Source organism: Dermacentor variabilis, chromosome 1, assembly GCF_050947875.1.
Source record: "Dermacentor variabilis isolate Ectoservices chromosome 1, ASM5094787v1, whole genome shotgun sequence".
NCBI lineage: Eukaryota > Metazoa > Arthropoda > Arachnida > Ixodida > Ixodidae > Dermacentor > Dermacentor variabilis.
Window position 1 is genome coordinate 77,987,680 of NC_134568.1, and position 12,754 is coordinate 78,000,433.

Here is a 12,754-nt window from a genome sequence, read left to right on the forward strand (position 1 = left end):
GCACTGCTGCGGTGCCGGCGGCGGGCACTTCTTGCCGCCTCGCATGTGATCCCCAGCTACCTGCTCCTCAGTCTCCGCATCGCATGGCTGTACGGCTCTCAGCAGTGTCTCTCGCTTCACCGTTCGCGGGACGCATTCCTCAGTGGCATTTGTCGCTTCTGGCAGAGCTTGCACCTGGCTGTCCTTCTCCCCCCTCCACTCTTGCCCTATACCTCCATTTACCTGGTGCAGTGCTATTGCAGTGACTCGAAAGACAATTATGTTTTGTCCCCTTACTTCTACTTCCCACCCCAACCTTGTGCAGCCACATTGAGGCCTGCCTGAGTGAATGAGTGTGTGACCTCTACTCAATATGCCTGTTCACCATCCGTTTCCTCATCCCACTTAAGAAACATTAAATAATAATTGCTAATCTACCTGCCCCCCTCTCTCTCCGCGGCGGTGACCCATTATAAGACTGCACAATGGCACGTTGCCGGAGCGTTAGCTCGATAGCGGCAGATCGCGGTGTGTGCTGCCCAATCCGAAACATAGAACCACCTCCGTTTGGCACTGCATGTTCTGTATGCGGTTGCCTGTTGTTGAAATAAGGCAGCAGCGGCGCTCAAAGATCGCATTACCAGGAAGCGCAATCGTCGGCCAATTTTTTCTAAATGTAATTCAGACATAACACCAGCATTGCCTTTTCAATGCACGGAGGCCAGGCAGAGGCACCGAAGCTTCCAGAATATACGAAGAAACCACATGAGCTTGTGAACAGTTTATGGCTTCACAAAACTCATTAGAATGGGGCCTCATGCAAGTGCAAACCAATGTTTTTTCCAATCTCTGAGTAACTAAAAGATGGGATTCAAAGCTTTATGCACATCAGGAAATCCTGCAGCTTTTATATGTTAGCATGCAAGATGTGCAGATTCCATATGTTAACCTGATGATGGTGCTTTGCAATTATGGAATTGTACTAAACTAGTACAGTCGAGCCCACTTAATGATACCAGTTTTTAAAATATATTGGATATAACACTGAGCAGCCGATCGCACCGTTAACTTTTATATGTGTTCTATGGTAAAATAAACTGCGTACTACAATGCTCACATGCTGCATGATCTGTTACAATTAAATCTGCTACTCGGTATGTGCACCAAAAGGAAAAAGCAAGATTCTTAAAGCTAGCTTCTTGGTCACACCTGCCTTGGTGGTGCGAGCTATCGCAGCCTGACTTGTATGCACTATTCACTTGCCACTTACAAGCCTATGAACAGATCGCAGCTGGAAATGAAAACCACATGCAAAATGCTATGTATTTATTTACACAGGCATGATTGTAATGACAACTTGCAGACCTACCAAGGCTGCTGCCACAGCGCTGGGCATCATCAGAGTCATTAGTCATGGATCCACCAGCTGCACCAAGGCAGGCATCAACAGGATTGCTCCACACTTTACTCGAGGAGGCCTGGTCAATGGATGTACATACCTGCAAATGGCCATGACACATTTTGCAAACATTATCAGCTCACTTAGCAAGTATGTAGCAAAAAATGCTTTGTTTAAAAACAGCTATTAAACTGCACAACAAATTTTTGTTGCACAAGATCTGGCTTTTCAATATAAATTGATAGATTCCATGCAAATGGCTTGGAGAATTGGGCTTCAGCAGATGGAGCTTGGAAGTAACAAGAACAAAAAAAAAAAAAAAAAAAAAAGCCTAACTAAGGTACCATCAATCAACCACAACAAATGGCTTGAAGTTCCTTATGTAAATGCTTGCCATTAGTCAGCTTATATCGCATAACAAAAACAGCATGTTCTTCCTAACAACTCTCCTAGGACCCCATGAGTGTGAAATATGTTAACCAAACACAAGAATTGCCTCTTGGATGTCAGGTTTCATGACAGGCAGCAGAGCAAAACATATAAAAAGCCTATAGCGCAGGATCACAAGGTCACAGGCAAGTATAATATGAGCACTTGTTACAGAATAAATGGCCCCCCGCTGGTAGGTGCACTACACCTATCAGCTGCAGTTTTCATATACAAAAGATGACTGCCTTCCTGCAATCTTTTGGCTATTGCTCTGCCACACTGCACACACCCAAACATGCTACCTGCACAATATGAAGACTTCTAAGTCTTCACAAATTCCACGCAAGCAGTATTTGCTTTATATGTAGAGTTCAGCATTTTCAGTGTTTACTTACAGTTGACAACTTTTCACGTTGAGCGTACTTTCTTTTCTGTAGCCATCAGGTACAATTTTTTTTAATGCTGAAACGTGCTGTACAACTGCAGATCCTGTTCGTTGCCAGTGTAGTTACGTCCGATACACAGAATAACAGTTTGAGGAGCAGTTTAACAAAGGCATGAAACCACACAAAAATGCAACTATGCAGAAACTAAGAGTGAGTGCATTAGATACTTGAACACAAATAAAATGTACCTGCATAATGATACAAGTAAAATCTAGTACGTACTAGCAAATAACAAAAAAGGGGTAGATTTGACTTTCACTACCATCTCAAAGTTACCATACAAAGTTCGGACACCTTGCAACCTTTCGTTTGATTTCTTGGACACTCTTTGAGCTAACTCGATCGATGGCACTTGCCTCCACAGACTGACCGATGCATGGTTTGACTTACTGAACGCCATTTTTATTTTGAACTGAGCCTCCTTGCTGTCCCACGAGGTGGCGATACTGCAAATCCCCGCTCATGATCATCCTTTCTGCCTGGTTCGGTAGAGTGGCTACAGCAGTTCCGGTCTCAGCTTAATAAGCCATATCAAGGCAATCCAGCAGCCGATTTGTTTCTTCGTGCATGACACTGTGACTAGGCCATGTTTTTAGTTAGTGCGATTAGTGTTGGCGTGACAGCACGGTGGTGTTTGCTTTATGTACTGTGTCGAGGTTGCGGTGATTCAACGCGGCATACAGAAACATCACGTCAAGTGTCTAACGGTGCCAACAGTGCCCGCGCAGACTGGGCTGGGGAATGCCAACAAGCGCGATACAAAATATACCACAATGTCAATGGCAAAAAAGATCGCCATTGTGCAGCAAGAACACTGGATTTGTTGTAACCGATGAAGCGGGTGCCGTAGAGGCCCAGGATCTGTCGCCTTCAGATGTGCTCCCTACTGACGCCGAAAATGTTAGAGACCTGCGCAGTGATGGCATTGCGATTCCGGACACCATCTCATTTGACAGTTTCACAGATGCTGACAGTGCTGCATTGACATGCAGCAGGACTAGACAACGACGAGATCATTCGTCAGGTTTCTGCTGCCCTGCCGGACAATGACTCCATGTTGGAAGACGATGCACCATGTGCGCCGCTGTCGTCGCACGCGGAGCTTGTACAAGCAGTGGCTGTGGCTTTCAGCTGCCTATAGTGACCGCATGACCCTCTCGGAGATTCAGGCTGATCTGATTGTGCGTAAACAGAACAGTGTGCAACGGTGCATTCACGATTTCTTCAAGCCTGCTGCCGAGCCCAAATAAGTGCTTGGAAATAAAGGATTTCTTTTTTTCTGAATCTTTTTTAGGACACCTGTTTATTCGGGCATTTCCGCGGTCCCCGTGAGGTCCGATGAACGGTCGGCGACTGTATACATTTATGTTTCAAACTTGGTTCCACCTCTCAAACATTAAAATAGGATCCTACAAAAGTAGATAACTGTCTTTGAACGTTTTTAAAAGGGCCCGGTAAAAATTTCATATTATCAATTGATGAAAAACTCTACATCAAAAGCAAATAATCAAATGAAAGCTAAATTGATGAACCATTAGTCGTTAAATAATATTTATTGGCCATCCCTATGCTGATCGTGCTTACTGCTTCCATAGGCGACGACAGCCAAGACAGCAACCTGTCCTGCAGTGATGATGACTGATATGCCCTGGACGATTTTCTTTTGAGGATTTTCTCAATGGCAACAATATCGTTGAGGTTCGTGGGTCTCTGACCAATGACAACCAACTTATCGTAATTTGTATTGAAGTGGTCTGTCAAAGACGACAGACTACTTAAAAGCAAAACATTTGAATTCGCTCAATTTGTCGGCATATGTTAATGCGACCTTTCCTGCGATCTGACGATCTGACCAAAACTTGCAGTCCTATAAGGGTCGTGGGGTTAGAAGTGCCTTCTCTGCACCTCATCCTCCAGCTCGCGCGTGGTGCTTATTTTGACCTCTGGGAACTACCCCTCAGAGGTAATGTGGTGGACATGGCTAGTGCACCAGAGCTAATTTCTTGCACAAACTGTACTTCTCCCTTCTGGCGTTGAGTCTCCACACGAGCACTTGTCACCGAGATGTGCCCCAATTGGCCTCCCGAGTGGCAGCCCCCGGACACCCCTCTCAACCCAAGCTCTCTTAGGCTGAGCACTTCATCACCGCAGCAGATGCTCACAGGCCCACAACTAGTTCGTTACATAATCTCTGCTCCCGTGACTTATTCTTGCACTTTGTAGATGGCTACCTGGTTAGCCCTAGCACAGTGGGCATGATCACTCAATTGGTCTTGTGGTGAGCCTTCGCCTTTAAGTGCTGCGACTATCACACTGTTGTAATGTCAAAAAACACTGATTAACCCAAGATACGATTCCAAAGCGTTTTCGGTGCCACTTTAGAGAGTCGACGAACCCTACTGTAGTGCCTTTCTGTGTGAAGTGGAGAAGCATTGTGCCCTTTTCTGACCGTTGCTCGCAGGGTAAGCCTCGAGCAAACCCATCACTACAAGGTCAAAGTAACGGTAGTCAACTGTAGTGAAAAGCATGGACACCAAAGGTGCTATCAAACTCTACGAAGTAAATTCTTGGGTTTTACATGCCAAAACCACGATATGATAATGAGGCACGCCATAATGGGAGAACTCTGGATTAATTTTGAGCACCTAGGGTTCTTTAAAATGCACCCAATGGCACAGGAGTTTTTGCATTTGTCCCCCATTGAAATGAGGCTACTACAGCCAGGATTTGATCCCGCGCTCTCAGGCTTAGCGGCATAATGCTGAAGCCACTACGCCACCAGAACACGTAAAACTACATGAATCGAATCAATAAATAACTCATAACTGGCAGCAGAATACTTGTTGACATAAAAATTGCGTTTAAGATCTCCAATGGGAGACTCAATGCCATTCGCCACTTCCCTACTGGAGAGAAATTACCTTGGTTTCTTCCAATTTGGGTGGGCGCCTAGAAGAGCTGGCTGCATTGCACTGCTGAAATTGTCCCTTGTTCACACTTTCTGGCATGGACTTTGAAAAGCCAAAGCCAGACCAGGTGCTTGAAGGCACCCTCTTGGTAGAACCAGCATGCTCTTGCATTGCTGCAGGTAAGACTTATGCATGAATGCCAGCGTGTGCAGGTAAACAAATTCATCTGCCAAGTACAGCTAATTCACTATTAAGAAGATTATGAAAAGCAGGATCAAAAAAGAAAACTTCCTTGGTAGACAGCAACCTTCGTAACTTATGCCTAAGATATTGCTAAACATGCTCTCAGGCACAACATGCAATTTATCTATTGAGTCCAACATCCTTTTTTGATGTTTATACTCATGCATGCCGTTAACCGCTCTAATTCACAATGATCAACCTGTCACATGTGTACCACAGTACATATCAATAGCTGGTTTTCCCCGTCACATAATTGGATGCAAGAATAATTTTAGAGCGCACCTCTTAGGTGCCCATTCCTGCGTCGAGCGTTGGCGTTCCCGATGTAACCAAAAGAATGAGTGCAACGGGTGAAAGAGCGAACACGGGGTCCAGAGGGGGATGAAAAAAGCGGTGAGAGCGGTGAGAGTGCGAGGAGAAAAGCAGAGGAGGAGGGTATGGCGAAAGCATGAGAAGCGTAGTGCTGCGCAAGACTGGCACTGCAGCGACAATGGCTACAAGATGGCGCCAGAGTAGCACGCGTCTGGGAGATCTGTGTGGCGGCTGCTGCTGCAAATTGCACCCACACGTCACCAACGCGCTGCTGCTCGCGATCTTTCGATTAGCAAAGCAGCTGCACCAAACTTCGCTCCGTGTGCAACGTGCTACAATAGACAGATTGTCCACGCCAGCCAATATATCGCTAAATGAAAATACATATAGAGCTGCACTCAAATTTTGCATTAGGGAGTATTAAAATTAGATTATGGGATTTTACGTGCCAAAACCACTTTCCGATTATGAGGCGTGCCGTAGTGGAGGACTCTGGAAATTTCGACCACCCGGGATGTGCACTTAAATCTAAGTACCACGGGTGTTTTTGCATTTCGCCCCCATCGAAATGCGGCTGCCGTGGCCAGGATTCGATCCCGCAACCTCGTGCTCAGGAGCCCAAAACCATAACCATTGAGCCACCACGGGAGGTATTAGGGAGTATTGTAGCATGCAAATTTTTCACCTGCATAAATTTCACAAGAATAAAACTGCTATGATACACTATAGATCTGTGTTGTACTTGCCACCACACAGCAGAAATTCCAGACAGAGCAACTCAGCTGGATCCCTCCAAGAAAGACTAGCTGTATCTACAAATTTCCTGGAACACCACAGCACTAGAAATTCCATATTTCAAAAATTAGCAAATGTATTTCAATTAAGTTGTGAAGTACCTGGGGTTTACCTTGGCCTTCCAGTTCTACAAAGAGCAAACCAAGGCTGCGGTTTTGTAGCGATGCCATTTCCGATGCTATTCCTTTTTGTGCTTCGTCAGTAGTACGAGCGATGCTCCACTAACATTATCAATGGGATCAGCCAACCCTGAACCGTGGATGATAAGAGTGGCATAAAATCGAGCGGAAGGCACCACTATGAAATAGCAGCCAGGTGGGCTGTAAGCCACAGCAAGATACTGTGAACACAAAATTGAAAGCCTGGTGCAAATGCGTTCATTAAATCGCAACTCATGTAAGTACAGTCGACTCCCGATAATTCGAAGCCGCTTAATTGGCATTTTCGGTTAATTAGAAGTGAAGTGCTGGTCCCGTCAGTTTTGCATGTAATCCTATAGAAGAAATCGCTCGATAATTCGAAGTCCTCATCCAGTAATATTGTTTAATTGGAAGTTAATTTTCAGCCGGGATCCTCGAGGTGACCGTCATTCTTTGGTAGAATGTGCAATTTTTCAAGTGTTGCAACAGTTCAGTGCTCCGCGTTGGTGTCATCGCCACCGCAGCCGCCTGCAACGCCATCCTTCTTGGAGCGGCGCGATTATTCATTGCTACGGCTGCCGTGGCCTTCGCGATCAACTCCGGCGGGAGGCGAAGCGGCTCCTGCCAGAGGCTACGCGCGGCTGCCGCGCGTGGCCGGAGCTGATTGCGGAGGCCACGCGGGTGCCATAGGTGCACGCAGCGCTGCATACTGGCAGTGGCGAGATTAGTCTTGCAGCGTACGCAGCGTATGTCGAGGTGTGTGTTGGTCGAGCGCCTTTGTGCGGGAAGCTCGTAGGCTAGGTTGTTCCACGAGCGATTCGGAATTGACTGTACCTAGTCACGCAGTTTATAGCCATGGCAAACCGTGGCTCTTATCGCACGCTCGACCTGGCAACGACAGTCGAGGTTTTGAAGGAAGTTGAGAAGGGAGGTGCCGCCAAACAAGGCATAGTGCGGAAGTACGGGATCAAGCCGAACACGCTCTCTAACTACATCAAGAACAAGCGCACAATAATGGATGCATTTGAGAACAACAAGTTCAAGACTTCTCGAAAGCGAATGCGCACCGGCGCTTACCCAGAGTTGGAGAAGGCTCTGCTGGTTTGGATTAGGGAGGCCAGGAGCAACAAACTTCCTCTCAGCGGAGACATCGTTGCGATGAAAGCCCGAACGCTTGCAGCAATGTTGGGGATCAATGACTTCGTTTCGTCATATGGATGGCGGACGCGCTTTAAAGATCGCCATGACCTGGTTTTCAAGAGTGTGTGTGGTGAAAAGGCGTCCGTTAACCAGGAAACATGCGCCACGTGGAAGGACGGAAAGCTGCGTGAATATCTCGCCGAATACAGACCGGAAGACATCTTCAATGCAGATGAGACTGCACTCTTCTATCGGCTTCTACCAGAGAAGACCCTGACATTCAAGGACGACGACTGTGTTGGGGGCAAACGCAGCAAGGAGAGAGTGTCGGTGCTGATCGCGGCAAACATGACTGGCACGGAACGATGTCGGTTACTTGTGATCGGGAAAGCCGCGAAGCCGAGATGTTTTAAAGGCGTGAAGACGCTGCCTGTGGACTATGAGGCGAACAAAAAAGCGTGGATGACGGCCGAAATCTTCAAGAGCTGGATAAGCAAATTGGACCGCAAGTTTGCTGCTTCGAACCGCAAGGTGTTGTTCCTTGTCGATCACTGCAGTGCTCACGTGAATGTGCCAGCCTTGAGTGCAATACGCCTCGTATTTTTGCCTGCAAACACAACGGCTGTTTTGCAGCCAATGGACCAAGGCATCATCAAGAATGTTAAAGTCCTGTACAGGCGGCACCTCCTCGAGCGCATAATTTTGTGTATGGATAGCTCCACAAAGTACGAGGTGAGCCTGCTTAGTGCCATCCAAATGTTGGCGCGAGCATGGGATCGTGTGAAGCAAGAAACAATCGCAAACTGCTTCAGGGCTTGCGGTTTTGTGGCAGCTTCTTCGGAGGATGCCTCTGAAATTTCAGCGGAAGAAGCGTTAACAAGTGAGCTTGACGGCACTGATTTTGGTGATGCTCTCGGGGATGTCAATTTTGAAGATTACGTCGCCGTAGACAAGGCGGTCGAAACGTGCGGTGCGCTGATGGATCGCGAAATTGTGGAAATTATTCGGCCCCAGGAAGCAACCCAGGAAAGCGACGATGACGTTGAAGGCGAGCCGCAACCTAAGGCTGCCGATGTAGCTGCGGGCCTTGCTCTTGCGGAGCGCTTCTTTGCCGCTGAAGGTAACGCGGAAGAAGCGTTCCGCCACATCTACAGCCTGCAGAACTTGCTTTCAGCAGCGCGATTCGGCAAGAAGAAGCAAAGCAAAATGACCGACTATTTTTCTTAGAGAAAATACTCGATTTCGCCACAAATAAAGTGCTGTTTTTTGTGTTTTGTGCTTAATTGGAAGTTCGTTTAATTCGAAGTTCTTTGCGGTCCCCGTGAACTTCGTATTAACGGGAGTCGACTGTAACGGCCACTCTTGTTTCTGATTGCAAAATTCAGATGGAGACAATGTTAGCGACAAATCTGGAATTTACAATTTGAAATCTGAAACGCAGAAAATGTAACTTTAAAAATCAGATACCAAGTGTTCATGAAGTTCAAATTAGGGATGCCTCACCGCTCTAACACTCGTATCCCGAAATTAAACTGCCATGAGAAACACCAGAAAACAAGTCACAAGAAGAACTATTAAATACTTACAGGAAAGCCAATTAATTTTTTCGATAGACACCTGTGAGGTAAACTTCATAGTGCAGCCATGAAGCTACAGCCCAACTCACTTTTGGTTGCAAGCAACTTCCTTCTCTCATAGTCCATGTGCGGCAAGGGGCTACCAAAAGTCACTTTCCTTTCACATCCAACAGGGCCCATGTTTTTCTGGTACTGAGGCATCGGGGAATCAACATACCTGAGAGGAAAATTCAATAAAAGCATTTTTAAACGTATGAAGCGAGATGGAAATGCATCTTTTTTTTATATTTCCAGCACGCTTCAGGCCTTCAGCAAGAGTGAATTAAACACAAATATATTGCAACAACGAACAACCAAATGCAGATAAATACAACACAAATAATCCACTGGGCAATAGACAGATGCTTAGTGAAGCACTTTCAAGTCAGTTCAATAAGATATGCATTCAAAAGCATGCAAAGAATGAACAGTCTCATTCTACAACACCAGTGGGCAAGGCATTCCAGTTAGGTATGGTTTATGGGGGGAGAATACTTCATGTTGGTGCTGCGTGAAATTTCAGTAACTTTTCTAAATGAGAAGAGAGAGGGTTAACTGAGGGGCCCGATTTTTATTATTCATATCATAAGAAGCCAACAAACACCGACATCAACGACAACATAGGGGAAATTACTTGTGCTTAATAAATTAAATAAAGAAACAATAAATTAATGGAAATGAAAGTGGATGAAAAAACAACTTGCTGCAGGTGGGGATCGTTCCCCACCTCAAGTCTAATCATCAATTACCAGCCTGTAGAGGCACATCGAGGACTCTCTGAATTACTGTTTCTATGGTGTCTGCACTACAGGTTTTTACGCCATCGTCGACACTAGCATAGGTGTATGTCCACAGAAACACCCTTTGATTCTCGCATAGGTAAAAGAGTCACCTCCCCCAAGCCTGCTGATCTGGGCATCACAGTGAGCCAAGCAGAAAGCGCAAGTGGTGGCTGCCGAAATTTGCCTTAATTATTGGTTCGTGCTAAAGATTTTTTTCACATTGAGCATTTCATTGGTTTCCCATGGTTGCCCATATTAGAACATTTGGCTTAACCAGGCTTAACAGGAGTCTACCATAGTAAAATCTGACCCAATCAACACCAGCATCTACCTGAATATAGCAGTGCCCTCTGCACTAAGCTCAGTGGCACTTTAACTCTGCAATAGCCAAACAGCTCCTCAAAGAAAATTAGAACTTGCTCACCTTCATTCCTAGCCATGGAGAGTACATTCGAGGAAAATTTTTTGAATTAGGACATAATTAGTATAATAATTAGTATAATAATTTGTAACCATCTTGCTGAACTACACGCAACCAAAACTTAACTCCTGCATCTCAAAAATTCCAGCGGAACTGATCTCACGATGAATGTCGAAGTTAATGCCATTAGCATTACAGCAATGTAGCGACATGACACATGACCACACACAATGTGGCAATCTCGTTACCAACCACAATGTTAAATGATACCACGATGCAGTATACCTTGTAATCACTGCACCCCAATTGAAACCTCGTAGTAATCCTAGTATCCTGGCTGCAACTCCATTGCAATGGCTCTCCATCAAGCGGCCACACTTGACACGGTTGTGTTGTGGATGGGACACCATCGCTTCAATATATTTAAGGATGCATACCCCTTGCAACACCTTGGCAAATCCATTCTGGGGATTTGGCCAAAAATGGGCACGTACCAATATAACATACAGTGCTGAAATTGTTCTTTTGGACAAATGCCAATAGCACATACCAATGAACCAAGTTGTCTACTAAGCCAGGCAGCAGCCAGTTGTCTATTCAGGCATATATCCAGTGGCCCATGTCTGCTTGACAGGACAGTAGCCAGCAAATACCTAGTAGCACAAGCTAGTGGACAACTTAAATCAGTGAAAGATTAAATACATGCCACAAAGTAGGCAAAGTTCTCAGGAATGCTAACTGTATTAAAATGGTATATTGGCTTTGCACTAAAATTCCTGCACTTAAATTGAAATATTCAGGTATCAAACTGCACAGCATATATGATACGATAGGTATTGCAGTGTTATAGGGACACTAAAGGCAAATAATAAATCGACGTGGACTGTTCAAATACCATTCCATAAATATCACAACGCTTGTTTCGTGCCTAGAAAGGACTTAGTTTATGAGAAAATTGCATCCGAAGGGTCCGAATACTTTTTTAAAATTCAAATCTCCCACCACCCAACCGGGGGAGTGGCGATGCTGCATATGCCATCACCACCCTTTGCTGCCGTCTGTGAGTAAAATGGCATCCGACAGACGGCGGCACCGTGCCAAGACAGAGTGGTGGATTCGCCGCTGCAGCTGCTTTTTAGTCAAGTAGCGTAGATCGTTCGGGGATCCTGCGACATAACATGGAAGTTGAATTCTCTGCTACTTGAAGTTTGTGCGAGTTTTGAGAGCCAGCAAAACCAGCGCAGCACTACGCAATAACGAAACTGCTGAAACTCAAAAGCGTGGGTGGTTCAGAGTCAAGCGAACACAGTCTTTTGACCGCCTGCGTCGTTGTCAACAGCAACTTTAATGAGTTCTTTTTATAAAAAAGAAAACTGGACAAGTAGCATTTTATTTCATCTTGTAATACAATAGAATGATGTTTTTTGCAACGAGTGGTTGAGTACCAGTGACAGAACTAAGGAGTGCTTTCTTCAACGGGCAAGTATTTCACTGTCCCGGGGGAGTAATCATGTCCTGCATTTACCTCAGTTTCTCTGTTATTAAGCCTGTGTTCGCAATAATAGCGATGCCTTAGAGATTCTCAAGCACTGATCTATCACTTTAGCTTGGCTTAATACTTGCCTTTAGTGTCCCTTCAAGGAAACTTGTACCTTTGACATGAAGTGACGTGCAGGTATGGCTTGTTAGAAATAAACGCAAGCAAGTGAACGTGATTAGCAATCTTGGATATTTCACGCACTTTCAGAGATATTTCTACGTTTGTAACCGTTTTCCCAACAACTTGGGTCAACAGGTAGTCTATGGTCCTATGGGTAGAACATTGAGCTGCTGTTAACTTGAGTCGTTGGGTATGCACCACTGAATATGTGTCACATTTCAATGAATGTCTGACCCCAACATGTGCCACTGGGTATGGGCCACTCTTAAATGACAAAAAAAAAATTCAAATTTTTCTAGCACTGGCCAGAATAGAACCTGTGTAATATATATGACAATTTTGTCTGTATATTCATACATGCGGACTTTGCAGTGGTGCCGATAGATGCCACAGCCTGTCCAGAGGGAAGCGCAAGAGGAGCCCGGCTGCATATACACCTCATGCACGACGCATTTCAGCAGTGGCAATATGGTGTTTCACTCC

The 12,754-nt window shown here is 45.5% G+C and overlaps 1 protein-coding gene across 3 annotated transcripts in view; it reads right to left on the reverse strand.

Annotated features, from left to right (window-relative positions):
* BicC (protein bicaudal C) overlaps positions 1-12,754 on the reverse strand; it is a 161,485-nt gene that overhangs the window by 25,987 nt on the left and 122,744 nt on the right. For all 3 annotated transcript variants that reach the window (XM_075690386.1, XM_075690379.1, XM_075690393.1), the window contains exons 14-16: positions 9,459-9,586; positions 5,175-5,335; positions 1,349-1,478 (exon numbers count right to left, since the gene is read on the reverse strand). In XM_075690386.1, the coding sequence (XP_075546501.1) occupies positions 1,349-1,478; positions 5,175-5,335; positions 9,459-9,586 (419 nt within the window). The remainder of the gene's footprint in view (positions 1-1,348; positions 1,479-5,174; positions 5,336-9,458; positions 9,587-12,754) is intronic.